Source organism: Oryctolagus cuniculus, chromosome 4 (genome assembly GCF_051225735.1).
Source record: "Oryctolagus cuniculus isolate XC-2025 breed Fujian yellow rabbit chromosome 4, ASM5122573v1, whole genome shotgun sequence".
NCBI classification, from domain to species: domain Eukaryota; kingdom Metazoa; phylum Chordata; class Mammalia; order Lagomorpha; family Leporidae; genus Oryctolagus; species Oryctolagus cuniculus.
The window spans coordinates 159,649,776-159,677,442 of record NC_142870.1 but is presented as its reverse complement, the minus strand read 5'-3'; the positions used below and the strand labels follow the sequence as shown (position 1 = coordinate 159,677,442).

The 27,667-nt window shown below is 50.7% G+C and overlaps 1 protein-coding gene and 1 long non-coding RNA gene across 4 annotated transcripts in view; both read right to left on the bottom strand.

The window, feature by feature from the left end:
• UBE2E1 (ubiquitin conjugating enzyme E2 E1) overlaps positions 1 to 23,165 on the bottom strand; it is a 76,088-nt gene extending 52,923 nt beyond the window's left edge. The window contains exons 1-3 of one of the 3 annotated variants that reach the window (XM_070072858.2): positions 22,955 to 23,165; positions 21,700 to 21,883; positions 17,981 to 18,031 (exon numbers count right to left, since the gene is read on the bottom strand). In XM_070072858.2, the coding sequence (XP_069928959.1) occupies positions 17,981 to 18,031; positions 21,700 to 21,851 (203 nt within the window). In that variant the 5' untranslated portion in view covers positions 21,852 to 21,883; positions 22,955 to 23,165. Of the gene's footprint in view, positions 1 to 17,980; positions 18,032 to 18,847; positions 18,908 to 21,699; positions 21,884 to 22,954 lie in introns of those variants that run through there. The other 2 variants (XM_070072859.2, XM_089332309.1) reach the window with 2 other exon arrangements.
• A 1,220-nt stretch (positions 23,166 to 24,385) lies between these two features.
• LOC108177937 (uncharacterized) overlaps positions 24,386 to 27,667 on the bottom strand; it is an 82,747-nt gene continuing 79,465 nt past the window's right edge. The window contains exon 4 of the long non-coding RNA XR_016233328.1: positions 24,386 to 24,511. This is a non-coding gene — a long non-coding RNA (uncharacterized LOC108177937). The remainder of the gene's footprint in view (positions 24,512 to 27,667) is intronic.

The following is a 27,667-nucleotide window of genomic DNA, read 5'->3' as shown; positions in this document are numbered from 1 at the left end:
CCCCTGTCTCATCACTTTGCCTTCCAAACAAATAAATCTATAAAAGACTGATAAAAACTGTAAATAGATTTCTATCTCAGTGGGCCAGCACTGTGGCACAGTAGGTTAAGCACCCACCTGCAGCGCCAGCATCCCATATGGTCACCGGTTCAAGTCCCGGCTGATCATACTTTTGTACCGCCACTTCATCTCAGCGTCATGCACGCAAATGTTCACCTAATAATTTCAGTGAAACATAAATGTTCAGGTGTTCTTCTCTGACAATGCCTGTTACTCTATTTTTTTAAGTCAGAGTTACAGAAGAAGGGAAAGAGAGAGAGGGAGAGATCGTCACCCACTGCTTCACTCCCCAGCTCAAAGCCAGGAGCTTCATTTGGGTCTCCCACGTGGGTAGGAGAGGCCCAGTTCATTTGCACCACCTTCCACTGCTTTCCCTAGGATATTAGTAGGAAGCCAGATTGGAAGTGGAACAGCTAGGACTCACACTGGTGCCCATACTGGATGCCAGCATAGCCGGCAGTGACTCTACTTGCCACTATGCCAAATACCAGTCCCCAACTCTAACCTTTCACTGAAATCACTAACGTCTATCATGCATCAACTCCAACCTTTACCAACAGCTGTTTAACAGTGGCAAACACCCACATGTAGACCTATACTTGAAATGCTACGGATGAGTATTACATTTCCATAAAATAACAAGCTTTTTTTCCAAAACAATGATTTAAAACCAACTATAATCATGATTCTATCACTGCAACCTAACATTTCTGATTGATGTTAACATCTAAATAATTTACACATCTACCACTGCTTAAATATTGTACTCTAATTTGTTTCAGTAAGCATTCAGAACTTTGTAGGCATCTTATAGTGTTTATTTCTAGAAGAAACAATCTGATTTTAAAGAACACAGTCTGTAGGAGTGACAAAAACAACCATGTCTGGATGCTGTCGAGAGGTATGTATGCGACGTGCCAAGAGCTGCGGATCAGAGAGCTAACTTCTGCAGAGCGACGAGGATGAGGGCTGGGAGAAAGAACATTCTACGGGGCAGACAGAACACAGTAAGCTACGGGAGAGGAATCTCAAGATGGGGATGGAGTAGGCAAAGGGACTTGTTTTATCATACACGGAACTCTGGATACTAACTGAAGGGCAGATTTGGCTTTAGATTTTTTTAAAAAGTGATTAAACCTATTATGGGAAACACAGAGGTAGATGGCCAATGTGAATCTGCAAGTGGTTAAGTTATAAAGTAAGTCTGTTTAAATTTAAATACACTTGTGCCAATCACTAAAATTCAACAGGTGATAACCTGAGGTCTACAACTCAGAGAGCGACAAGAGGTAGCACATCACCTGGTTAGGCTGAGTGCTTCCAAGGCTGAGACCTGAATGAACACCAGCTTCACCATGTACGAGAGTGATCTTGGGCAAGCTACTTCATCATTCTTCTTAAAAGATTTTGATTTTTATTTACTGGAAAGACAGACAGCAGGACAGAGAAAGCTCTTCCATCCACTAATACACTCCCCAAACACCCACAACAGCCGGGGCCGGGCTAGGCCAAAGACAGGAGCTGGGAACTCAACCCAGGTCTCCACTTGCGCCATCATTCTGCCTCTAGGGTGTGCATTAGCAGGAAGCGGCAATCAGAAAGGGAGCCAAGACTCAAAGGCCGGTACTCTCGCGTGGGCTGCAGCAGTCCTAAGCGATATTAACTGCAGTGCCAAATGCCTGTCCCTACCTAACCATCTTTACCTTCTCTCTCATCTGTAAAATGAGAACAGTCATACTGGCATACTCCATCAGCTTAGTTGCTATCATTATTTTTATTCTATTTTTAAAATCTCCACAGCCTTAGAATGAAGTAAAGAGAAGCTAAGCTAAGCTTTGTACATGAAGTCTAAAGATTTGCACAGAACATCATCAATCCGCCTTCCACGGTTTCGTCACTGTTTTATATAAAGTGAATATCCACAATAGTGCACACATGCATTCCTACCATTCTGAAATCACTAAAATCCTCTTCAAGCCCAATACAAGAAGATCCCGACTGGGTTTCTGTATTTCTGGGGTTTTAAAAATTATCTGGTATTGTTAACCCCTGCGCAAACAGCAACATTGTTTGCACTTAAATTCTGTTCCCTTAATAATTCTGAGAGACACTGTGTGAAGTTTCCACAACGGATACAAGAAAAAATTTCCGAACGGCTGCTTTCAGTTGTTTATTAGCTTGAGGGGTGGGGTGAAGAGAAACCGGTCCCTCGGTCAGGAAAATGACACTTCTGCAAGAAATGATGCTCATTTCTTATCAGTGGAACCCAAAACCTCCAGACAACTGTCTAACAAGATAGGCTGGGGGCCAGCGCTGTGGCACAGTGGGCTAAGCCTCTGCCTGCAGTGTATCCCATATGGGCTCAGGTTCGAGTCCCAACTGCTCCTCTTCTGATCCAGCTCTCTGCTATGGCCTGGGAAAGCAGCAGAAGATGGCCCAAGTGCTTGGATCCCTGCACCCATATGGGAGAGCCGGAAGAAGCTCCTGGCTTCAGATCGGCACAGCTCCAGCCACTGTAGCCATTTGGGGAGTAAACCAGTGGATGGAAGACACACACTCTCTCTCTGTAACTCTAACTCTCAAATAAATAAATAAATAAAATCTTAAGGGAAAAAAAAAAGGCTGGGATTACTTTTCACCTTATGTCATCTTCTAGAGTACACAGAACATATCAAGAGTCTCTGTCCCTCAAGTTTTAAAGCCCATATCTCAGAATAATTACGCCTTACCCACCTATTTATTAGCCTCATCGCCTGTGTTTAGACCTTCCCTGTAGACGGAACATTTCAGCGAGAGCAACTGCAAACCAGGAAAGCACTGCCACAATCAGGAAAGCCAGAGAGTCCCCCGGAGCTCCTGCCGGGCCAGCCTCCCGGCCACCTCGCACGCGCACCCCTGCTTCGGCTCCTTCCCTTCAGGAGGTCGCGGGCGCCCGGGCAAGCAGGCTGCGAGGGCCCCTAAGCCGCTTCTGCTGGCCCTGACTGCCGCCCGGGCATTTACGAACACTCAGGCTCGCACCCGGCCACGAAGGCAAGACGAGCTGAGCGGACGGCACCTCCCTTCACGGGCTGACGCACACACTTCTTGCGGTAGCATGTCATCATTTTTTGTAAAATTCACAGATACAGGGGCTGGGCTGTGGTGCAGCGGGTTAAGGCACCTGCAACACGGGCATCCCATACGGGTGCCAGTTCGGTTGGTATCCACTCCACTTCTGATCCAGCTCCCTGCTAAGGGCCTAGGAAAGCAGATGATGGCTCAAGGTCTTGGGCCCCTGCAACCACGTGGGAGACCCAGATGGAGCTCCCAGCTCCTGGCTGCGGCCTGGCCCAGCCCTGGCTGTTGAGACCATTTGGAGAGTAAACCAGCAGCTGGAGGATCTCTCCCTCTGTCTAGTCCCCTTCTCTCTGTAATTTTGCCTTCCAAATAAATAAAAACCTTAAAAATAAACCAGTTCATAATGCTATATATGCATTTTATGAAGATTATTTTTTATAAGCTGAAAACTGTATGAGGTATTCTTCAAACACAGGCCCACTGTGGTGGCACACCACTCCTGCACCGTGACTGTCCACCATGCCTCCTCTGACCCCACCCTCACCACTCAGCACTCTTGCTGGCTTTCGCCCTAAAAGGCCCTTCTCATAGCTGGATTTCTCCCCACGTGGTACCCACTAATGACCCACTCTGCCTGGTCTGCCATAGGGTTCAAATCCCCGTGGAAGCAGGGACGTGGTCCTTCTCACTGCCAGCGTCTTCAGTATAACCTGGCACAGCGGTAAATGCCCAATAAACGTTGAGAATGAGTGAGTGTTCCGAGGAGCTGCTAGCTACAGTTACACCTTCACTCCAAGGGCCACATGATGCAATAAGCCAGGGGAGGCACAGACGGGGTACTGGCAGATTGTCAACCATGTACATTGCTCAGCCTGGGTCACGGCAAAACAGGCAGAGAAACGCAGGTGGGGCAGGCAGGAGACCGCCCTGCCCACGCAAGCTGAGTCACTGATAACTGTGCCAGGCCTCAATACGCTTGCAAAGCTAGCGATAAGAGTTACCTGGAACAAAAGTCTTGATTGGTACAGACAATTCCCAGGCTGCAAATGATGTTATGTTACTGTTTTCAACCTCATTCCAGGAATATAATTACTAACACTGCTGGACCTGGTAAGCACCTTTTAGGACATGAATAAAACCTTCAAAGTCTAGGCCCTTAACAAGTCATACATACAGTCTCAGTACACAAAACTGCATCTGCTCCTTGAAAAGTCAAGCACAGCAAACTTCTACAGGAAGTTTCTAAAGCAACAAAACTGGTGAGCTAATAAACATCTTTCTTAAAGGGGCAGGAAGGGGCGAGAGTCCAGGAAGGTGGGGAAAGTCAGGAATGCAACAGTGCACTGCCTGCCACGCTGCAAGTTAACCCTGCGGCGCGTCCAACCACACGCCAGCGCCTCTGTGTGCTCTGCAGGTGTTTTCATCCTCTAGCCTCGCCCTCCTTCAGGAGCTGGAAGGGCACCGGGAAGGTCTGGAACTGAAAAGTACCTGCTCTTGGAAGCGACTCCTATCAGACTGCCAAGTTCACCGCTTGGGAAAGCAACAAAAGTGAACCACAACAAACCACCAACTACAAAGAAGTTTTAAGAGTGGCCCTGGAAAACAAAGATAAAGTGAAATGTAGCACCAGTCACATGGAGACAGAATGTATAAAATCACCACTCTTTTTTTTATCTACTAAGTCACCCCGTCAAATGAGATGGCTTTCTTCAGAAATCCATGATCGGGGCTGGCGCTGTGGTGTAGAGGGTAAAGCCGCTGCCTGCAGTGCCGGCATCCCCTATGGGCGCTAGTTCGAGTCCCAACTGCTCCACTTTTGATCCAGCTCTCTGCTATGCCCTGGGAAAGCAGTGGAAGATGGCCCACGTTCTTAGGCCCCTGCACTGTCGAGGGAGACCCAGAAGCAGCTCCTGGCTTCAGATCAGCACAGCTCAGGCCATTGTGCCATCTGGGGAGTGAACCAGCGGAGGAAAACCTCTCTCTCTCTCTCTCTCTCTCTCTGTGCCTCTCTGTAATTCTGCCTTTCAAATAAATAAGTCTAAAAAAAAAGAAAGGAAATAAATCCATTATCAAATCATACCTCACAACAGACAGACAACAGACAAGGAGTGTATTAGTCCTTCCTCGCTACAAAAATTCCAAGAAACTATTAAGTGCTTCTACTTTTTTCCACAGAGGTTTGTTTTAATTAGTAGATACCACCCTATGGAACTTCCTCCCTACGTGAGAATGTAGCAATTCCTACATCCAGTATACAGACTCCAGCACCATGGACAGGCAGAATGGAAACCAACTTCACATTTCAGCTCTAACAAGCCCTGTATCTTCAACGTGTGACTTACTTTAGGGCTGGTCCCCATCACCTGACCGTTCACTCTGCATGTGAGGACACCTCCAGAGTCTAAGCCACAAGCAAGCAATGTCTCCCGGGGGGCACCAGTCCTGCAGAAGCAGCTACGTTGGGGCCGGCGCTGTGGCGCAGCGGGTTAACACCCTGGCCTGAAGCACCAGCATCCCACATGAGCGGCGGTTCGAGACCCGGCTGCTCCACTTCCAATCCAGCTCTCTGCTATAACCTGGGTAAGCAGTGGAAGATGGCCCAAGTCCTTGGTCCCCTGCACCCGCATGGGAGAACCGAAAGAAGTTCCTGGCTTTGGATCGGTGCAGCTGCAGCTGTTGCAGCCAACTGAGGAGTGAACTATCAGATGGAAGACCTCTCTCTCTCTGCCTCTCCTTTCTCTGTGTAAATAAATGAATAAATATTTTTTTTAAAAAAAGGAAGCAAGCAAGCAGCTACGCCTGGCTTTCACAGAGGGCTTACTCCAGCAGTATCACAGACTCTAAATAGCACACGATGCTGCTCACTTCACTGCCACTCTCTGGACACCATCACCCTAATCACGTAACACGCACTAGCTCTGAAATATTTATTTAAGTTAGAGGAAAGTTATCTTTCATGTTTGTAACAAATCCTCCTGGGTGCCTGCAATAAACCAAATGTTTTCTTTTAGGGGCTTTTATGTATACTAATTCAATGATCTCCTTTTATTTAGGATAAATGTGTTTATTAAAGTCTGCTAGGAAATTTTTCTAACATTGATTCCAATAAATTACCTAAAAACTGAGATGTATTCCCACAGGGAGGCAAAGGCTGCTTGAGCAGGAGGAGAAATTTACATTATTTGTCGAACAAAACTCCTGTGTAGCCAAAACACTTGTGGCTCCATATGTTGTCATTCACTTTCCTCTGGCAGCACCTAATGCTTTGTGGTTCAACTAATCACTCTCTGAACTAGAGGAGTGACTCCCAACCCTGAGGACAACGTCTAAGTTCCACCCTCCAATATCAAGGTAAGCATGACGAAGAGTACCTGCCATCATCTGAAACATCAGTTCTAGGCACATCCAGTGTAAAGTATTAACCTAACAGCCAATCTTAAAAGCATGGAAAGAACTGACAATGATAAATAACTCATGCTATACTAAAAGCAAACACAGACGCTCGGTGTTTATCCTCGCCATTGGCTCAGCTGCCTGCATCCCACAGTGGGGTACCTGGGGTTGATATCCAGCTACAGCGCCCTACCAGTGCAGACCCTGAGAGGCTGCGAGGAATGGGTCAGGTGACTCACTCCTGTCACGCATGCAGGAGTCCTGCCTACCTACGGGCTCCAGAATTTAGCAAATAAGCACACCCTCTTTCCACCTCTCTAATAAACAAACCATTTTAAGAAGCAAATGCAGGTACCCACACCTTCTAGTACACTCTCAAGTTGGAACCAATACAAAAGGTCAACACAGATCAAAGCATGTAAACACCTTTAAGGACAGCATCAGTAATTTCCTGATTTCTCATTTAATGCACTGCTGCTAAAGGAATTCATCAAGATGTAATATAAGGATCTGCCACTATATACTTAGAATACCCATGCTACAAAATTAGCCACAAAGATCACAAACATCTTGACTTTCATAAAGTAGGACTTTGTTTAATCAGGAGAGGAAACTAGAAAAAATTCCTTTGAGAATCCACTGAAAATTAGACACTTCCCCCTGAAAAAATATACATACAATGCTAAGAAATTCTGTCCTGGACAGGGACTTAGCCTAGTGCTTCAAACGCCTGCCTCCCATGTCAGAGGGCCTGGGTTTGATGCCCATCCTGGCTCCTGACTCCAGCTTCATGATAATGCAGAGCCCAGAAGCAGCAGGTGATGACTCAAGTAATGGAGTCCCTGCCACCCACCTGGGAGACCTGGACTGAGTTCCCGGCCCCAGGCCTCAGCCAAGGGCCAACGTCAGCACTGAGACAGGAACCAGCGGACTGTGTCTGTGCCTGTCTGTGTGTCTCTCTCCTCCTCTCCATCTCTCAAATAAATTTTTGAAAAGCAAGCAAGAAAAATTTGCACTAAAGTATAAAAATGAAATAAAAGCAAGAAACTTTTCTGGATCAATACAATGCAATCTTCCAAGTGGGAAGATAACACAAGCATGTTGTCCTTGGACATCATCCCCCCTTTCCCATCATCCCCTCTAAACTGACTGTGACATGAAGGTCGCCCGCGAAAGCTGAGCTGTTGAAATCCAGCATCTGCCTGCTGTCTCAATCTTTCCACCTCACAGCACTGTTGCAGACGTGATGACCACCGCAGCTCTACACACTCCCCACTGCTCCGGGACACCGCACTCGCACCCTCCCCTCTGCTGGCTTCTCCCAGGGTGTGCTTCCTAAGCCACATGCCCCAGGCTCCAGCCCCGGCCCTCCGCTCCCACCTCCTTCCTTTCTCCAGGGCATCCAGGAGCCTCCATGTGGTGAAGTCTCCCACACGCGTCTCCCGCTCAGAGTCCTCCCGTCCCAATTACTGTGTCTAATTTCCACTGGACACCTTCATTTGAGTGTGTCATGAGAACCGATTTCAAACCTACCATGTCCAAAAAGGAGTCGTTTCCATCACACCCTCATCCAGCACACGCATGCACACCATACCCCCAAAGCCCGGCTCACAAGACACCGTGGTGAGTGTTGTGGTGCAGTAGGTTAAGCCGCCACTCAGGATGCCCCATCCCCCACTGGAGCACTGGTTCAAGTCCCTGCTGCTCCAGTTCTGATCCAGCTTCCTGCTCTCTCATCCTGGAAGGCAACTAGTGATGGCTCAAGTGCTTAGGGTGCTGCAACCCATGAGGATGGAGTTCTGGGCTCCGGGCTTCAATCTGGCCCGGCTCTGGCTGCTGCAGGCATTTGGGAAGTAAACCAGGAGATCCAAGATCTGCATCTCTTTCTCTCTGCCTTTCAAGTAGATGAAAATAAACAAAACAATGATTTTTGTTGTAAAAGTAAATTAAAAACCAAAACCAAAACCACTATCATCTAGTCAACTGGGAAAACCACAGACATGCAGTCCCGCTTGCTCTGTCCATCACCTGTCATATGCAATCCATTGTGGGTCCAGGGGCTTTAACTCCTCCACCGCTTCACCTGAATCCCGGCTACCATCACCAGTTAACCGGCAAGAGCACAGCCCTCTTCCCTGTCTCCTTCCTTCCACTGGTGCCTTCCTCCAGCCATTCTCCTCCCAGCATGGGGGAGGGGAAAAGCCATCTCAATCATTGCTGGATGATGTCACTTCTCTGCTTGAAAACCTTTGAATGCCTTTCCACGGTTCCCAGAATGAAATGCAAACTCTTCGCCATGGCAGGGCTCTGCAGCCCCTGGCTCCCCACACCCGCAGGCTGCTGTGTTTCTGCGTCCCTTCGCCGGGGACGTTCTTCCTGGGCTTCTTGCGAGGCTGCTTCCCTTCTCGTCCTCAGGACTTCCCCTCAGTGTCTTCATGAGGCTCCTCCAGGTAAGCTCCACCCCTTCTTAATTAACCTCCATCACTGCACCCCATTAATTTCTTTCCTGCTACTCATCGCACCAGTGACAGCCACTGTCTGCTCTGCCAACTAAAACCCAAGTTTCTCAAGCCAAGATCCAGCCATCTGAGTCACCTACAGAACAATGCCTAACGCACAGCAGACAGCGTAATGATCAGATCTGCCCGAGCCGCTAGTACTGCGTACATCACTGCTTCCCGGACGCAGTCGAACTTGCTGAATTTCATCACATCTAAACCTGTTCTCCCAAGCTGCTCTATACTGCTGGCTGAAAGTGTCCTTCAGTGTCTTCCACTGCACTGCGCACTAGGGATCCAGCCCAGACCAACCGGAACAGACTCCCAAACACCCAACAGGTCCTGGAGTGCACACACTGCTCACCACGGCAACACTGCAGACCCCACCGAGACCACTCTGCGGAGGGCTCTGACTTAACACTTAGTACTGCAAAGGTCACCACAGACGAGTCAGATCTGACACCTGTGAGGTGTACCAGCCCCTTTACTTTGGCCTGGCGTTTCACTCTATTTGTCAATTCAGGGCAGCACAAAAGACTGAAATACGGAGTTCAGTTTCTAACTGCTCTGTTAACGTGAGTGCACAGTACCCTGAAGCCAGGTAACAAAGCTGAGTGACAACTTTATAAATTATTCTGCGCATGAAAGTCTTTGGCGTTGCAGGACGTTTCTGGCTGGGGTGGAACATCACCTTGGCCTTCCAGAGGTTCACCATCTATGCAGTGTGGCATGGGCTCCAGGAAGCAATCCATAATTAACTGTGTGTATGCTCTAAGACAAGAGCCTGCAGCACACAGCAGCTCCTGGATTAGGGTTCTCAAGCAGGGGCTTAGAGAGCTGTTAGCCTACAGAGTGGGAGGTTCCCAGGGGATTAGAAGCACAGTCTGACACCAGTTACTAGGTCTTTTGTTTCACTCAGAGCATGGCTGCCTGAGAGAGGCTGAATAAGAATGGGCTTATTATGAAACCGTGGTGATAGGGAATGTGTCAGATGTCACAGCCTATCTCTAACATAACCAACTATCTGGGGGAGCCCTGGGGGGGGGGGGGCTCTCTAGGAAGCCGGATTTATTTAGCACTCCACACTCAAGCTCCCTTGTTGGCCAACAGTGACCTTATAAAGCCAAAACATGCACGTCGGAGGGGATCTACTGTCGCTAATACAATCCAGCCTCTGCACAGACCTTGTCTTCCTGTCGCACTGAGGTCCAGTGCTCCCGTGACTCTGGGAAGGCCAAAATTGCCAAAACCACTTGCACACTAAGACGGCCAGCCATGGGCAGCTGCAAAAACGCGACAGCAATTTCCCAGCTCTTTCCATTATCTTTTTTTTTTTTTTTTTTTTTTGACAGGCAGAGTAGACAGAGAGAGACACAGAGGAAGGTCTTCCTTTACCGTTGGTTCACCCTCCAATGGCCACCGCGGCCGGTGCACCGCACTGATCAAAGCCAGGAGCCAGGTGCTTCTCCTGGTCTCCCACGGGATGCAGGGCCCAAGCACTTGGGCCATCCTCCACTGCACTCCCGGACCACAGCAGAGAGCTGGCCTGGAAGAGAAGCAACCGGGACAGAATCTGGCACCCCGACTGGGACTAGAACCCGGTGTGCCGGCACCGCAAGGTGGAGGATTAGCCTAGTGAGCCGCGGCGCCGGCCCCTCCATTATCTTCTGAAGAGGGCAATGAAGATCTTCTATTAAACCACCAGGCTGGAACTAGGTTTTTGTATTTGGTTTAACAAATGTGTACTGTTTATCTCCCCTTTCTTGGACACTGTAGGGATACAAAGATAATCATCCCTGCTCCCAAGAAACTTCACATCTACTGGGAAAGAACAAGCCAGAGACAGATGCTGCTGCTTCGCAGTTCCATGCATGTAGCGGGAGTGCTACTCAAGCACCAAAGCGCTTCTAATCCTCTCAGACTGTCTCACTCTCCGAATCCCAGGCTACCAGTCTTTCCAAACAGCTCTGCACTCACGGCCTCAGTTCCATATTCGAACCCCTTCTCTACAACTGTGTTGGAAAAAACATGGCCATCTGGGCCAGGGCTGTACCTCAGTGGGTAAAGCCACCGTCTGAGGTGCAGGTTCAAGTCCCGGCTGCTCCTCTTCCGATCCAGCTCTGCTATGGCCTGGGAAAGCAGAAGATGATGGCTCAGGTGCTTGGGCCCCTGCACCCGCATGGGAGACCGGGAAGAATCCCCTGGCTTCGAATTGGCCTAGCTCCAGCCATTTGGGGAGTAAACCAGCAGATGGAAGACACCCCACCCCTACCACCTGTGCCTCTCTGTAACTCCACCTTTCAAATAAATAAATCTCTTAAAAAAAAAAATCGCATCCCTTTCTTGTCACTCTTCCCTCCATGTACTTGTTCCTCTCAGCCCAAAAAGCCCACTCCTAAGTTCTTACTCTGAAGCCCACGGGGACCCTTCCTCGACCTCCCTGAGGGCTCGCTGTCTGCCTGCCTCTCTACTGCTTCTTTCTCCACATCCTCTTGATGTGCCTGTCTCCCCTGCAGACACCCCTCAGCGTTCCTGTCTCCCCTGGCAACCCCAGCACTTTAACACCATCACCCAAACTTGCAAATCCAGTGTGGACGGTTCCAGCCTGCACACCTCTGCTGGCCCACCTCACACTCGGCGCGTTCAGACCCAAAACCACAAAGCACCGTGATGCCCACAGCTCACTTTCAAGCAGTCCCACCAAGTAGGGACACGGGGACACGCGAGGACAGGGCAGGCGTGGTAAAACGTAGACAGCTGATCATAGGGACACAGACACGCCAGGACAGGACAGGCGTGGTAAAACGTAGACAGCTGGTCAGGCTGCAGAAGGGGTGCCTGCTGTAGTTTCCTAACTCTTCCACTGGTTTGAAAATTTTCAAACTACCCAAGCTGGGGAAAACATGTAGGGAGCTTCCGATCTACTTAATTTGTCTAATCTAATCTAAAAGTGGGACGATCTGAGAGTTCAATAATGACTAATAAATAATAAACAAATATAATCAAACTGCAAATATTTACTGAGGGCCTACTCAGTGGCAGCAACACATTAAGCATTGTATATAATCAATGAAGCATATAATCACACTGCTTCTAACTGTGGGGACAGGAGCCGCACCTGCTGGTGTCCCTCAAACCAGTTCACCTTCCTGCCCTCAGCTACGTCTGCTAATGGCAGTTCCATCCTCCCATACACCCCGAAGAACCACAGGTTCCTTCTCAAGTTCACTGTATCTAAGCCACTGGCCGCTCTCTCAATCCTACCACCTCCCGCCTCCCCCTCCTCTCTGCCTCGAGGGCCTCCACCTGCCCACTGCAGCAATCCCCCAGGCTCCTGTCTCCCCAGGCCTCTCCCCTGCTCAGCTGTACATGAACGGACTCTCCAGTATCTGGAAGATGAAACTCAAGGCCTGAGCCTAACACCAAGGAACTCCCCGGACCTGCTCTCTTGCCACCCCCTCACGGCTTGATACCGGCCACAGGCGTGTTCACTACCGCAGGGAGCTGTGCTCGCCCGCTCTGCCTTCCCTCCACTCGCCCTCCCCACTTCTCAGAGGAACCCCGAGAGCCCCAGCCTAGAGCCCTCGCACCCAGGTCAAGGTCACGGCTCACTCTGCTGAGCCTCTGTAACATGGCGTTTCCATTTCTTACTTACCAAGCAATGTTCGTATTTCCAAGCACTAATCAAAGGACGTGTGTGTTTCTTACCACCTTTACAAAACCATGACCTCCTTAAAGGCAGCGTCTCTTTGTTTAACAGGCACTCGAGGTTCGTTAGCGGAATTTAACAGCACCCTTTACAAGGATCCAAAAAACTTGAGAGCTGCCTTCTTAGCTACAGGCATTTTCCTCAAAATACTGGTATTTTCACAGTGATCTATTTTATTGTGATATAAAATCTCCCACTCTAACCATTTTAAGTACAAGATTCAGTGTTATTGGTGTTAATTATATTGACAATGTCACCACTATTTCCAAAACTTCCACCAGTGCACACATAAACGCTACACCAATTAAGAAAGAGACAACAACTCTGCCTTCTGTCCTTGCGAGGCCGCCGGTTCTGGGTACTTCACGTACGTGGATTCACACAGCACTAGCTCGCTCCACTCCGTGAGACGTTCGAGGCTCACCCACGCTGCAGCCAGGGGCCAGAACTCGCTCCTCTCTGTGGCTGAACGGTCCCCTCCATGGAGGTGCCCTACTGCACCATCTGCTCGTCTGTTAGAGCATGTCCGGGTCCCTCCCACTCTTCGGCTCTGAGAAACGCTGCATACAAGCACCTGCGCACGTCTCTTTCAATCCTAGGAAGCTATGCCCAGGACTAGAATCACTGGTCACTCGGTAATTGCTTAGCTTTTGAAGGAACAACAGGAATGCGTTTCTGCAACAGAAACATGGTCTTTTGGTAAACACAAGTTCCTGCTGATGTGGAAAGCAATTCACTTGCAGAGAGCGGCCGTCCCTTCTAACCTGCGCAGGCGCAGGCGCAGGTGATGGTCTCATTTCCAGGCGCCTGACCCTCATCTGGGTGCTGTTTTGACTGGGCTGACGTTCCCGTCTCCTGGTTCTCATTACTTTTCAACACTGCTTTACACACAAAGGTGCCCGCGCCGCAACGGCAGCACTGCAGAGGAACGCCAGCACAAAACCGAGCGTCCTCAGATGCTGCGTCACACTTCTACCCTTCCTGCATGCATTAACACCAGGAGAATGAAAAAATACTAAAAAGGAGGGTATTTGCAGTTTGTAAGGTGACACACTTGGGCAGAATGGACTTCTGTTAAGGCCGCTTCTCACACCCCAACAACCACTTACAACCCCAAACCTCTGCAAAGGAAGGAGCCCCAGGGCGAGGAGGCTGGGACTTCCACAGCGACCCTCACCACCGTTACCACCAATTTCGGGGGATTTTATGAATCAAGGAAAATACAGCAATGCAAATTTCCAGAAACCGTCTGGCTAACCCCAGGAATCTCTGTGCAAGGAACAGGATCAGAAGAGGCCCCAAGGGACAGCTTTTGCTTCTCACTCCACTCACTTCTAACCAGAGTTTTTCAAAAGCGTGCATTCTTGTGTTACTGTCTAATGGCTTAACACACAAATAACGCAAAGGCAGTATCAGTCAAAAAGTAGGAACCATCATTGTAATCACACTGCCATAAATCAGAGAACTCGAACCTCAACTGAACTTTACTTTTTTATTTATTTATTTATATTTTTATTTTTGACAGGCAGAACGGACAGTGAGAGAGAGAGAGAGAAAGGTCTTCCTTTGCCGTGGGTTCACACTCCAATGGCCGCCGCGGCCAGCGCATCACGCTGATCCGAAGGCAGGAGCCAGGTGCTTCTCCTGGTCTCCCATGCGGGTGCAGGGCCCAGGGACTTGGGCCATCCTCCACTGCCCTCCCGGGCCACAGCAGAGAGCTGGCCTGGAAGAGGGGCAACCGGGACAGAATCCGGCGCCCCGACCGGGACTAGAACCCGGTGTGCCGGCGCTGCAAGGTGGAAGATTAGCCTAGTGAGCCGCGGCGCCGGCCTATCAACTGACCTTTACAACCGGCACGGTCGGCAAGCCAGGTAGGTACTGGTCCCTTGCAGGGGAGGAAAAGGAAGCTGAGAAAATTTAACTTTCTTAGACAAATGCACTAATCTTTTAAAAATGCTCTTCTCTCGCCTTTAAACCATTTTTAAAAAGTCTGATTTAGCTGTATATGAAATCCAACTGTATCTGATTATATATAACACAGTTCTCCCCAAACAAATAAAAAGCATTGATTTAGTCAGGTTTACATATTGAGAAAACAGAAAAATAACGCCCAAAATGGAATGAAGTTACAGGGAACTTACTGTTAGTATCCCCCCCCACCATGCTTAAAATATTTAAATTACTGCTCAAAGACAATTTTCTTAAAACAGCACCCTCTCCTCCAAAACCTGAACTTTTAGGCTTCATATGAGAAGGTTACTCAACATACAGATGTTTTCATTAAATAAAACTAAAGTTGACAGCATTTAGACAAAATATCCCATTTAGTATGTGCAGACATGCTGTCCACGGACACTTGCGTCTGCGGGCTGGTTACACAGCTGTAACGAGTCCACTTAGCACACCGGAGCTCTGGGCTATCAACCACGCAGCCTGGCTGACTCCCCCGTCTGCAAGGCGTCATTCTACAAGCCGAGAGAGGGTGGGCTTGAGGGAGTCATTACAATAGCCAAGAAGACATTTTTCTCCCTAAAAGAACAGAGCCAACCAAACAGTAGGGGAAAAAAGCCCAACCAAACGCACAGTGAGCTGGAAGACTCTGATATAAAACACCAAAATAGTTGAGATACTAAAAATAAGCATTTGATTGATATGGCAATATAAGGATACTTTAGAATAGTCACCTAAAAATAACGCGTGATCTGGTCATTAAATCTAATCTGCATTTTGCTCTTAAAATAACTACTCAACATAATTAATACACAGTATTAACAGTTTATGTATTCATGGGTTATAACACATTTAGTAACTGCATTTCAAACAGACTTGAAGTTTACTTCAAATCCAAGTATTTTTGTTACCATTAATGAACCCAAGCAACATACCCTCCTCCAAAAGGCAATTCGTCCCCTGGTTTGCAGTAATCAACTGTTCATTGAGAAGTTACCATGTGCCGAGTGCTACATACCAATAATGTGTTTAAGTTTAAAACTAGAGAGTAAATTCTGGATGAACAAAGGACGCCCCAGAAGCGTAAAAGGACAAAGACACGTACGTGAAAACCAAGTATTCAGCTCACTGAAAATACAGTTCATAGTGGAAATTACCACTGCAGCTGGAACCAAGCCCTCAAGCCCGAAAGTTGAGGCAAACTTTAGCCAAGTTGTTTCTTTAAAAAATGCACTCATTTAAGGTATCATTTAAATCACACATTTTAATTGGACACTAACTTCAAAAAGTATCACCCAAGTAAATTCTCCATTTCCATCTTCTAACAATTAGCACATTAAAACATTAAATAATTAAATCCCATCAGGTACCAGCAAAAAAGACCAGACTCATTTAAGAGAGCTGAATATTGAAGCTACTACTGTATTAACACAAAGAAAATAACACCAGTAAACCAACCAAAAGCAGAAACTGTATGCTACTTAAAGGTCTCTACTGACGATGTCTTCAGAAAATAAAGTGGTTTTTATTTAAAAAAAAAAAAAAATACATTCTCTTGCAGAATAAAACCACCTGGCATTTTCTCTGCAATTAGACATTTTTCTCAAAATGCTTAGGTACGTTGTGGTTTGTCTACCCACCACCAGCCCCCAACAGCCCCGGCGGCGTGTGCCGACTGCAGCTAAGGTTCAAACACTGAACACTGAAGGGGACAGTTCTGAAGCTAAGAAGTCCTACTTGCCTCACCAGCACGGACCTCACGTGAACTCAGCCAAAATGATGTGACGTTCAAGTGTACTTCTCCTAGTGTTTTAAATGATTAATCCCACGAAAATCTTCAAATTTTTTACAATTCTAAATTTGGCTGCACTTAGTCATAAGAAAGCCATTACATGTTTCATTAAATGTTATTAGTTTTGGAACCAGTCTTCCAAAAACCGTCTCCTTTGATAAGCTGCAGCTGTCTGCACTCACAAGCAACACACGGAGGAGAGACACGACACCGAACAGGAACAGGAACCACACCTTGCCCACACCTCTCCCGTGCGGAAGGTCCTCCGTCTGCTCCCAACCGGGCCAGCAAGGGCTTCCAGGCCAACGGCGGATCCACTCAAGGGAAAGCAAACTACCCCAAGCCTCAGTCTTGGACCATTTCTCCACTTTCTCACTGTCTGCAGAGACTCCTACTGACCTTGAGCGAAATCCTCAAGGATGTCCAAGTGGTCCAGTTACATGCAACCTACAGCTTAACAACATTTCAAACCCAAGGTGACCCTCCTCACAAAACAGGATAAAATTTCACCAATGAGCATCCCACACCTCATCAACATTAAGGAGGAATTTATGCAGAATGGCAATATTAAAATCTCCATTTAATCCGCTGATCATAACCTAGCAAGTTCAGTGTCAACAAGTACAATGTTTCAGTTAGCACAAACTCTGCGGGTGACCACCTAATGCTTTCATGTCCATAACTTCTACTCCCACCTGCTAGAAGTTGAGAACGCTTCTGAATCCAATGTCTATTGGGAGAACTGATCATCAGGATCAAAGTTCCACTTCATTTTTAAACTCTGGCAGTTACAGAACTGAACAACGAATCTCCCTCGAATAACTGGCTCTGTTACAACATTAGGTCTCCCACCTCGACTCAACAAAACAGTGGCAAAATGGCTAGAGAGGCTGAAAGTCCAACAAACCCTGTGAAAAACTGGTTCAGATGGTTTTGAAACTGAAACACACCTATCAGAGTCTGAAGGAAGCAGTATCGAAGAGAAACACTGCCAGGGAAGCGTTCAGATCTATCATTTAAAACAGAATCTTTTCATCAAAGCCACAAACGAGTTCCTGAATTGCCCCGCCACGTGCACAGGGGAGTGCGTGTGAGGGCCAGTGTGGAAGTCTACGCTCTCTATCTTGGCAGAACCTGAGTAAGAGGTTACTACAGCAAAGCAGTGCTCGAAAACAAAACGCACCGAGCAGCTGAAAGGTTTCTACATCATCCCTAACTGCATATGAAGGACCCATGACTGTGCACGGGGGATCCCTAAGTTTACGGATTTGTTCCGGGTAGGTAAGCGTCACTCCGAACAAATCCGTGACTTCTCTTCACCACAGTCACCACAGAGCTTGTCAGAGGCTCATCAAAACATTACCCAGGTTGATTAATTTCAGCCGTTACTGATTTTTTTTAAGCACCAAAACAAGCGTTAAGCAAAGAATTAAAGCAAAAAAACTACAATAAAGAGGGAAAAAAAAAAATCCAAGCCAGCGGTTAGCAGAATTTGAAGGAAACGACCTGAAAGGAGCTCACCTGCAGTTGGGTGGAGGGTCTAAAGTGATGTCTGCCAGTTCCTTCTGAATCCTGGAGTCGGGAAGAGACAAACACAGCGTTAGGCGCTGGCAGCCTGGCACCTGCGCGCCCAGAGCGGCGGGCGCGTCCGACCGACCGTCCCCACCGGCCTCGGCGGGGCGCCGGGGCCCGCAGCCCAGGCCGGGGAGGCGGCGCTCGGGGTCTCCACTCCACACCCAGGCGGGCGGCTTCCGACCTGGCCTGCGCACACCCAGCACACCTGCTTCTCCGTGCGCTCCCTTTAGGCAATCGTTTTATAGGGTCCAACCCGCGCGCCCCGCTCCCGGCTCCTTCCCCTGAGCCTCCCCTCTGCCCAGAACCAAGTCCCGGGAAGGACGCGACCACCTCGGGCCGCCCTGCGCCTCTAGGCCCGCCGCGGTCCATCGCGCCCACCCCGGCAGGCAAAGGGTCCCAGCACCAGCCCGACCCCGACCCCGACCCCGGCCGCCCGGCGCCCTGAGGCACGAAGCCAACATGGCCGCTCCCAGCCCCCTCGGGCCCTCCGGACCTGGCCGCCGTGGTGCCGGGCGGCCCAGGCCGCGGGCGCGCCTCGCCGGGGAGCAGCCGTCGCCGCCCGCGCCTCGGCGCCCCGACCCGCGCGGCCCGGCGAGCCCACGCGGGCCACGCTCGGCGCCGCCCCTCTCCGCCCACCCCGCGGCCCACGCAGGTGCAGCGGCCGCGGCCTGCGCCGCACGCTCGTGCCGACGCCCGGGCCGCCTTAAGGACACACGGCCGGCCCGGGGGTGCTCCCTGGGCAGCGCCCCACCCCCACGCCCAGGCCAAGCCCGCAGGCCGTTCGCAGGGGCCTGGCCTTTGTCTCCGGCTCACCTACGAGCTAGGCGCATCAATGGTTTCGACAAAGTTTGGGGCCTTCGGGCGTCTCCCACCTTCTCCGCGGTGCCTATTTCTATAACCACGCGAGGCCCTACCCGGCTGTGTCACAACTCAGAAATCTCGCCCAGGGAAGACATGCGTGTGCACGCACACGCGCGGCGATCTGAATCACAATGCGTGCTTTTCTCTCCCCTAGGGTTTTCTGAGGGTAGGGAGAGAGGCTAGCTGCCTGCCAGGAGGCGTGGGTTTTCCAAGGCGCTGTCTGCTCCACAGAGAAATGAAAGGTGACAACTGGGAAGTTCTTGAAAGCTTCCTAATGGAGGACATTTCCTGTCCCCCACCCATCTGGTCAGCTTTAGAAAGGGGCAGCGTGTCCCGAGACAGCAGGCACCCCGGCCTCTCTCCTCCTCATTCAGCTGCTGCTGTGCGCCAGGCAACAGGTTCCTCCCCGAGCCCAGGGCATAGAAGAACACAGGGCTTCTTCACTTCTCCTCGCCACCCCAACTCCTGCTATAAAACTTTCACTGAAGAGGTAGTTGCTTCTTTAATACCTAAAATGTGTGATGCGGGCAGCCCTATGGCCACTTCATCTGGACAGCCAGTGCTTGCCCATTTCCAGAACACGGTGCTGGCCAGAGATTAGCAACCCACTTAATGACAGTGGCTCAGGCCACTGTCCAAGGGGGCCTTCCTCTGCCCTGGCGTGGAGACCACTTTCCAATATGCAGTTCGACTGTAACCGGGTTACTCTGCCTCCTGGTACCTGGGGCCCTACACCAACACCTCCCTTCCAAGCCCTTCTATTTCACAGAGCAGTTCTACAGGTTCTCACTAAATAACATCCTTCTTCCCCTCTTACTCTTTCCTAGATACACGGTCTCTCTCCATTTTTTATCTTTGGCTATTAACCTTAGCTCTGCTTTTAACACCAACAGCCACTTGGTCAGCAAGCTATCTTGGAGAGTTAAATTCATTGGAGGAAAAAAACAAAAGCCCTGATGTTAACTGATAGGAAATTACTATTTGCAGCCCCAACTGTCATCCCAGCCATTTCTGAACAACTTTTTAACAATTTCTGTCTACTGAAAAAAAATCCTCCTGTCCCTCTGTCCCTACTGTTCACAGACCCAAAGCAGGGTATTTTGTATTTGACACCTGCCTTTACCCCACCCCACCCCCAGGTATTCCAGGGTTTGTATATAGCAGGGATGTCCCACAAAATATAAAAACACTAACAACCTAAAGCAAATACCCTGCCTTGAGCAGGTCAGGGAACCTAAAGGCTTGGGGGAATGGGAGGAGTTAAGGAACGGCTTGTCCAGCCAGGCTCCCATCAGCGCCGGCCAGAGGCATCAAACCAGGCCGCTGACAATGAGAACCATCTTGCCACGGAACCCCAGACCCCCACGCCATGTAAAACAAGCACAAGTCACTCCCTCATCAGCCCATGGGTAAGTCACCAAAACACCTGACCAAATTTTCAATGACAGAACAAACTCTGCACGTACAAACTGCAGGCTCCCTCCTCAATGGACAGACCTACAGCCCCAGATTCCATCTGATTTCAGATTCTTTAAGTAAGGTGTCTGAACTCAGCACTTGGATTCCTTATAGCCACTTTAATGACCAGCCGAGAACAGGAGGATTGATGAGTGGGTGTCTGGGGGTTCCCAGGAACTTACTACAGATTATTTTAAGGGTCAAGGGCATCACGGGTATCACTCAAAGACAGCGACAGGGCTAACAAGTGGTCACCTCCAGAGACTTGAAGAAGAAACAGCCACTGCTTGGCTTCAAAGGTGAAGCAACATTTTTACAGCCTGAGCAAACAGCATGAAAAAACCATGCCTCCCCGAAATCTGGTAAGTAGACATTCTTAGTAGCAAAACTGAATCCTCAAAATAACCATTTTACAACCATTATTGATCCATTTGCTTCAACCCTCCAAATCAGAAAAATCTCTTTAAATTCCTTCAGAAAGCATCTCTTCACCTACTAAATCTTTTTTTAAAATAAAACATGTATTTATTTAGAAGGCACGGGAAGAGAGAGGTCTTCCAGCTGCTGGTTCATTCCCCAATTGCTGCACAGCCATGCCTTAGTCCAGCCCCAGGCCAGCAGCCAGGAACTCCATCTGGGTCTCCCACAGGGGTGGCAAGGACCCAGGTACGTGGGGGTCCTATATCCACAGCCCCCCGGGAGCAGTAGCAGGAAGCTGGTGCTGAGACTCCATCCCAGGCACCCCAATATGGGATGCTGGTAACCCAAACATTAGTTTATCCCACTTCGCTACAACACCAGTCCCATCTACTACCTACTTACCTAACTACCTACCTATCTATCTATCAATCATCTATCCATTCATCCATCCATTTATTTTACCACCTAACGAGAGCCATTTATTCCTTATGCAATTTGTAGAGAAAACACTATTAAAAAATATCATCTGTGCAACAGGTGACCAAAAAGGAAAATGGTCCAAGAATTCATTTTGCTAAGAGTTGCCTGGGCAGCTATTAGTATGAAGAACCCGATGACAGCTTTGGGGAGGGGCACAGATTACTGATTAATAGGACAAGCCAACTGAAACCAGATTCGAGGGTCACCAATGAAAGTGATGCAGATTCTTCCAAACTTGAGCAAGAAATGGAGAGAGAGGCAAGCCGCCACGGTCGCAAGTGGACAATAATTAAAAAGAAAAACACAAGCAGCGAAAGCGACAGTCAGGAGGACTTTCAAGGCCACGTCTTTCATTTCGGGGGACACAGCCCCGCGCACACCGAGCCGGCCCGCATTGGGAGGCAGGCACTTGGAGACAGGGAGCCTGCGGAAAAGCGGGCACGTACCTCTTGGCGCTGGTGGAGAGGAGTTTGGAGTTTTTGCTCATGCTGACTTTACTCTCCTTCTTCTTGGGGGTGTTTGTTTCTTTCTCGGTTTGCTGGTTGGAGGACGAAGATGAGGAGGAGCTGGTGCTGGCCCTCGAATCGTCATCCGACATAGCGAACCCCCCACCCACCCCGCGAACAGCCCCTGCAGCGGGGAGGGAGACAGAACAGAAACAGACAAGCCATGCAGGCGGTGTAAACAAGGCGGCCGGTGCCGTCAGGGGCGCCCGGGCCGGGTGCCCCCCGCCGCCCACCGCCCAACACGCGCTCCCCCGAAGTCCGCAGGCCCAGCGAGGCTGGTGCAAGTCGGACGCGGCTTGCTTGTTTTGGGCCCAGGTGGGGGCCGCGGGAACAGGGGTCTGGGGCCCAGCGAGCTGCCCACCAGGCCAGAAGGGGAAGCCGAGGCGGCCAAGCAGGGCCGGGCCGGGAGGCGAGGTCCGGAGGCGGCCGGCCTCGGGGCTGTTTTTGTCCGCTCTCCGGGGGTCGCGGGGGGTCGGCGGCCCAGGAGGCCGGGGGAGGCCACGAGCGGAGTTTGGCGAGGTCGGGACGAGAGCAGGGGCGGGAAGGAGTGAGAGAGGAAGCCGAAACGGGGGGCCGGGGGCGGGGAGCGGGTGCCCGGGTGGGGGCAGGGGCGGCGAGGCCCGAGCGCCCCCCCACACACACACACTCCCGCGCCGCGCCCCGACGCCCCTCCCCGCCGGCCTGGCCCTCGGTCGCCCGCCCCCCGGGGCTGCGCAAGCCGGGCCGGGGTCCCGGGCACACGCCCGATCGCCCCCCGCGGAGGGCCAGGGGAGGCTGTGGGGGGGGGCCGGCCTCCGCGGCGAGGGAATAACAATGCGCCCGTCGGCCCGGGAGGGGCTCCTCTCCGCCGGCCCCGTCCTGGGGGCGGGGGGGGGGGGACACACAGCGGGGCTCCCCCGACTCCCCCTCCCCCGCTCGCGGCCCCCTCGGCGGCCAGTGGGGGGCTCCCGGGGCCGCGCTGACAGTTCGAGCCACAATGCCCCCCCACCCCCCGCCCCGACGCGAGCGGCCCGCACCCCACGCGGCCCGGAGCCCCTGCCCATCCCCCGCGGGCGGGCCCCGGACCCCTGGGGGCGCCCCCGGCCGCCCCCCTCCCTCCTCCGGCCCCGCGCCCGGCGGCCCGGGCGGCGCGGGCGTCCCCGAGGCCCGGGCGGCGCGGCCGGGGGGCGGCGGACGGCGGGGGGGATCCCCGTACCTCTCTTTGTGTCTGGCTCCTCCGTGCCGCCGCGGCGGCTGCTGCTGCGGCTGCGGCTGGGCCTGGCCACTCGTGTCTCGCTCTCGCTGGGAGAGAAGCGGAAGTGCAGCAACAGCAACTATTAAACAGGCAATGGCTTCCCCCAGCCACACACGCTCGCGCTCCCCACCCCTCCTCCTCCTCGCCTCCTCCTCCTCCTCGCCCCGCCCCCGCCGGCCCGCACCCACCCACCGCGCTTCCCTGCCCCCCGGCCAGCCCTCCGGGGGGCGCACAGGGGACCCGGGGGACGCCGGCCCCGCGCCTCCGCCGCGCGCCCGGGGAGGGGGCCACGGCTGTGAATTGCAAGTGGCCCGGGGACCCGGGTTCCGGGCGGCAGAGAGGTGGGGGCGCCGGGAGCGACTGGAACTAGACGGCAGAGGGGGTCGCGAGAGCAAGTTCTTCCCGACCAGAGGAGTTGGGGCGGGGTGGGGGGGGCTTGCTGCTGGCCAGGACTTCGGACCAGAGCCGACCCCGGGAAGTCCTCCTAAGTGAGGCGAGAAACCCCAGCACGGGGTTAGCGTGGGGTTGCTTCGCTCCTGGCCGTTTACCTGCCCGGAGCGAGGTCAGCCCGGGCACGCACGCCTGGGAGCAAACCCCAGCCAGGAGGTACCTGCTCCAGGCACGAGGCACGTGCGATTCTACAATGTCAGATTCTGCCAGTCACTTTTTTTTTGGGGGGGGGGTGGGGTGGGGTGGAAAGTGGTCCGGTTTTATAAAAGGGATACAGAGGATTTCGTGACAAGTGAGCCAACCTGTAACTGGGGAAATCACGCACGAACTGAACTAGACCGCATTGAGAATTGTTGCTGTCCGCGTGCGTTCAGGTATCTAGCCTGACTTAGGGAGAGTGGATGGAAAGTTCTGGGGACCGCTGGACTTGCTTGAGCTACAATATAAATGCTGTTCAAACCCTAGTTTTAGAATAATCACAGGCATCCTTCTAAATTGTTCCTTATTTCGCCTTTTTACCAAAAATCATTTTTTTACTGTCTTAAGCCATCAACGCGATTTGGCGACGTGGGTTTTGTCACTTCAGTTGCAGGGAACTGAAGGACTGTGTGCTGTCCAAACACAACAGTTGCTCGCACACAGGGTCTTGTATGTAGAGAGCCCACTTAGACTTCCGTGGGCCGCTTTAAATTATTCAAATTGCCCTCATTTCCCGTGACAACAGAGGCCTCTGTTACCAGAGGACAACACAAAACCTAAGGCCGGTGACATAGCCAGAAATCAGGAAAACAGGTCTACTCACCACGCAGCTGAACTCCTTTTAGCTTTATCAAGACTCATAAAGTAATTGTGCACGCTTCTTGCTCAATCCTTACCAGGAAGCGACCACAGCAGCAGCTGTTGGAGGTTCCAGCAGCCCAGAGCCAAAGGAACCTCACGGGGCCTTGATCAGGGTTTGGGAAAGATCCCCAGACATAACCTTGCTCAGTCTTTGGTTTCAAGAGCCGGGAAGAGCACATAAAACGCTGGCATTTGAAGACAAAAACAGGTTGTATGCTTTTTGTATTTCTGTTGAAAAAGATGTAGATTCAAAAGAAAACAGTGAGCAAACAGATGAACTCAGGAAAATCAAGGCCGTTATTAAAATTGAGATTTCCTCTTATGAACACTTGGAATTCCGATGCTCAAAAACACGTGTACATTATTAGTGCAATTGGTAAAATAATTAAATGTACAAAGACGAGGACTGACAGAGATCACAAGAAAATGAAAGGTTTGATTTGCTGAAATGACCAGTGACAGATGAATTTTTTTCCTTAATATTGAGCTGCAGTAATCGTGTAGTTGGCCACTAAGTATAATAATTTTTTTTAAAAAAACCTGCACATGGCATTTTGTTTTATCGTTGATGCTTGGTTGGACTAGTCCCGGGGGAAATCATAGACGCTAAGGACTGCTCAACCCACGCTTTCTCACCCACGGGTCTGTAGACCCCAGCCCACTTTCCTGGACCATTCCCTCGAATACACACGTTTTTAGGTTAGTGCTTTATGGTTTTAGAATGACCTGCCAAGGGGGAATAAAAAAACCTCAAAGTGTTTAGAGAAGAATCCACTGCAACCCAAAGACAGCTTTGTATCAGATTATTTTAAACATTTGGTTGTCTTAGGGGGAAAAAAAACTGCATTTACCACCTCTGGCTCTTCTACTGACGGACGCAAGGCCTAGGGAGCCAGATTTCCTTATCTATAAAGATGCTGACCGGCGACATCAGACATGTATCTACATGAAGCTGTTTTATTCACTGGTACCCAGAGCTGATCACAGAGTCCACTCTGGTCCTACTCCTCAGAAATTCTGTTAGGACATGGAGTCTCTATGACTTAGAGTGGACAACAAGTACAGTATAAGAAACCTAGGGCCAGGTTGTGGCACAGTTGTTAAGCTGCCATCTATGATGCCAGCGTCCCATGGGGTCTCAGCTGCCCTGCTTCTGATCCAGCTCCCTGTGAATGCACCTGGGAGAGCAGTGGAGGGTGGTGCAAGTGCATGGCCCTCTGTACCCATGTAGGAGACCCGGATGAAGCTCCAGGCTCCTGGCTTTGACCTGGCCCAGCTCCAGCTTTTGTGGCCATTTGGGGAGTGAACCAACAGATGGAATCTCCCCCCCCCCCCACTCTTGGGTGCTCTTCCTTTCAAATAAATCAAAGAAAGGAAGGGGGGGCAGAAAGGTTGGGGGAGAGACAGAAAGAGAGAGAGAGAGAAAAGGAAAGGAAAAGAAAGAGAAGGAAAGGAAGTGAGCCGTCCAGTGGGGCTGGGGCTGTGGGCCCCCAGAGGTGGGTAGAATGTTCTTCACAAGCAGGTAGCCAGCCGTGGCTACAAAGCCTGTCTCCAGACCTGGCGGCATCTCCCCTACTGTAGCTTCCTGTGCTGCCTGTGTGACCTTGTAGCTTTAAATCACGCCTTCAAGTTGCAATCTTCCACCGTGAACTAGCAGAGGGGCCTGAGCCCCTAAAGAGAGTTGGGCTGTCTCCAAGAGAGCCCCGCTACCTCCATGAGCCTCAAGCCAATCAACATACCATATGTGAACCTTCCCCAACCCCTGTCCAACGGGCATCCCCAGAGAATGACCCAGTGAAAAGATAGCAATGCCTTAAAAACCCTGGGCACGTCCTCAAAGCCAGTGTCCTGCACGGGCACCCCGCCTGCTCTCCTCTCGGACAAGTTGCTTTTCTGTCGCCTGTCGATCAAATACAAGTTCTTGCTTCTTTGCAAATTGCTTCCCAGCTTTTTCTTTCTATACAGAGCTCAGGAAAAGAACCCACGAAACTCCCTCCTGCATCTGCCCTCCCCTCTGTGACCTGTGATAGGAAGGAAGGGAGGGAGGGAGGGAAGAAGGGAGGGAGGGAGAGAGGGAGGAGGGGGAAAACCTTCCCTCCAGGAGAAAGGTAAAGGGGAGGAATCATAAAATCCTATTACTGAAAGGGGCTTCAGATGGGGAAATGAAGGGGAAGAAAGCCAGACATCTTTGGCAGGACTGCTTAGGACGCCACACTGCCCGTACATGATCTTGTCAGTTCTGGCAGTACGATGTAGGGGAAGAGACTTCATTACATCAGAGAAAAATATACTCAATCTAAAAATCTCTGATAGGGCAGGCCTTGTGGCACAGCGAGTAAAGCCACTGCTTGCAATGCAAGCAGCCAAATCAGAGCGATGGTTCGAGTCCTAGTTGCTCCCCTTCCAATCCAGATCCCTGCTGATACACCTGGGAAGTCAAGGCATGATGGCCCAAGTGCTGGGGCCCTTGCCACCCAGGTGGGAGACCAGCATTTTATTCCTGTCTCCTGATTGCAGCTTAGCCCAGCCCTGGCTGTTGGGGCCATTTAGGGGGTGAATCAGAAGATAGAAAAATCTCTGTCTTTTCCTCTACCTCTGTCACTCTACCTTTCAAAAAAATTTATATATATACATGTATATATGTGTATATATATAATGTATGTATGTGTGTATAAAGAACTCTGACAGTATTTTCAGAAATATATTAACCATCATAAATTGGAATCATAGTTGGAAAAGTAGAAAAATGGAAGCAAGCTCATTTAACTTAAACAAATGATTCCTGGGGCCAGCATTGTAGTACAGCAAGTTACGCTACCACCTGTGACACCAGCAGTGCTGGTTTGAGTCCCAGCTGCTCCACCTCTGATCTAGCTCCCTACTGATGTGCCTGGGAAAGCAGTGGACAATGGCCCAAGTGCTTGGGCCCCTGCACCCACATGGGAGACCCAGATGAAGCTGCTGGCTCCTGGCTTTGGCCTGGGCCGGGCCTTGTGACCATGTAGGGAGTGAACCACTGGATGGAAGCTCTCTCTCTTTCTGTCTCTTCCTCTAACTCTGCCTTTCAAATAAAGAAATTTTTTAACAAAACAAATGACCCCTCTTGAAGTTCCCTGCTCCTGGCCCTGAGAATAATCCTCATTATTTATGTGTTTTACCTTTACAGATCTATTTTAAACAGGTAATCCATTTTTGTGTTATATTAGTCTAAAGAAAGCAGAAAACCAGGGGGTGTGTCAGGGAAATACGCTCCTGCCCCACCCTCGGTGTCCCTGAGAGGGAGGGAGGCCGTGACCCGTGCCAGCAAACGCACACACGCGTGTTACATGCCTTGATAGAATAACGCCCCTTACATTGTTAGACACGCGTCTAGCCACGGAGGCC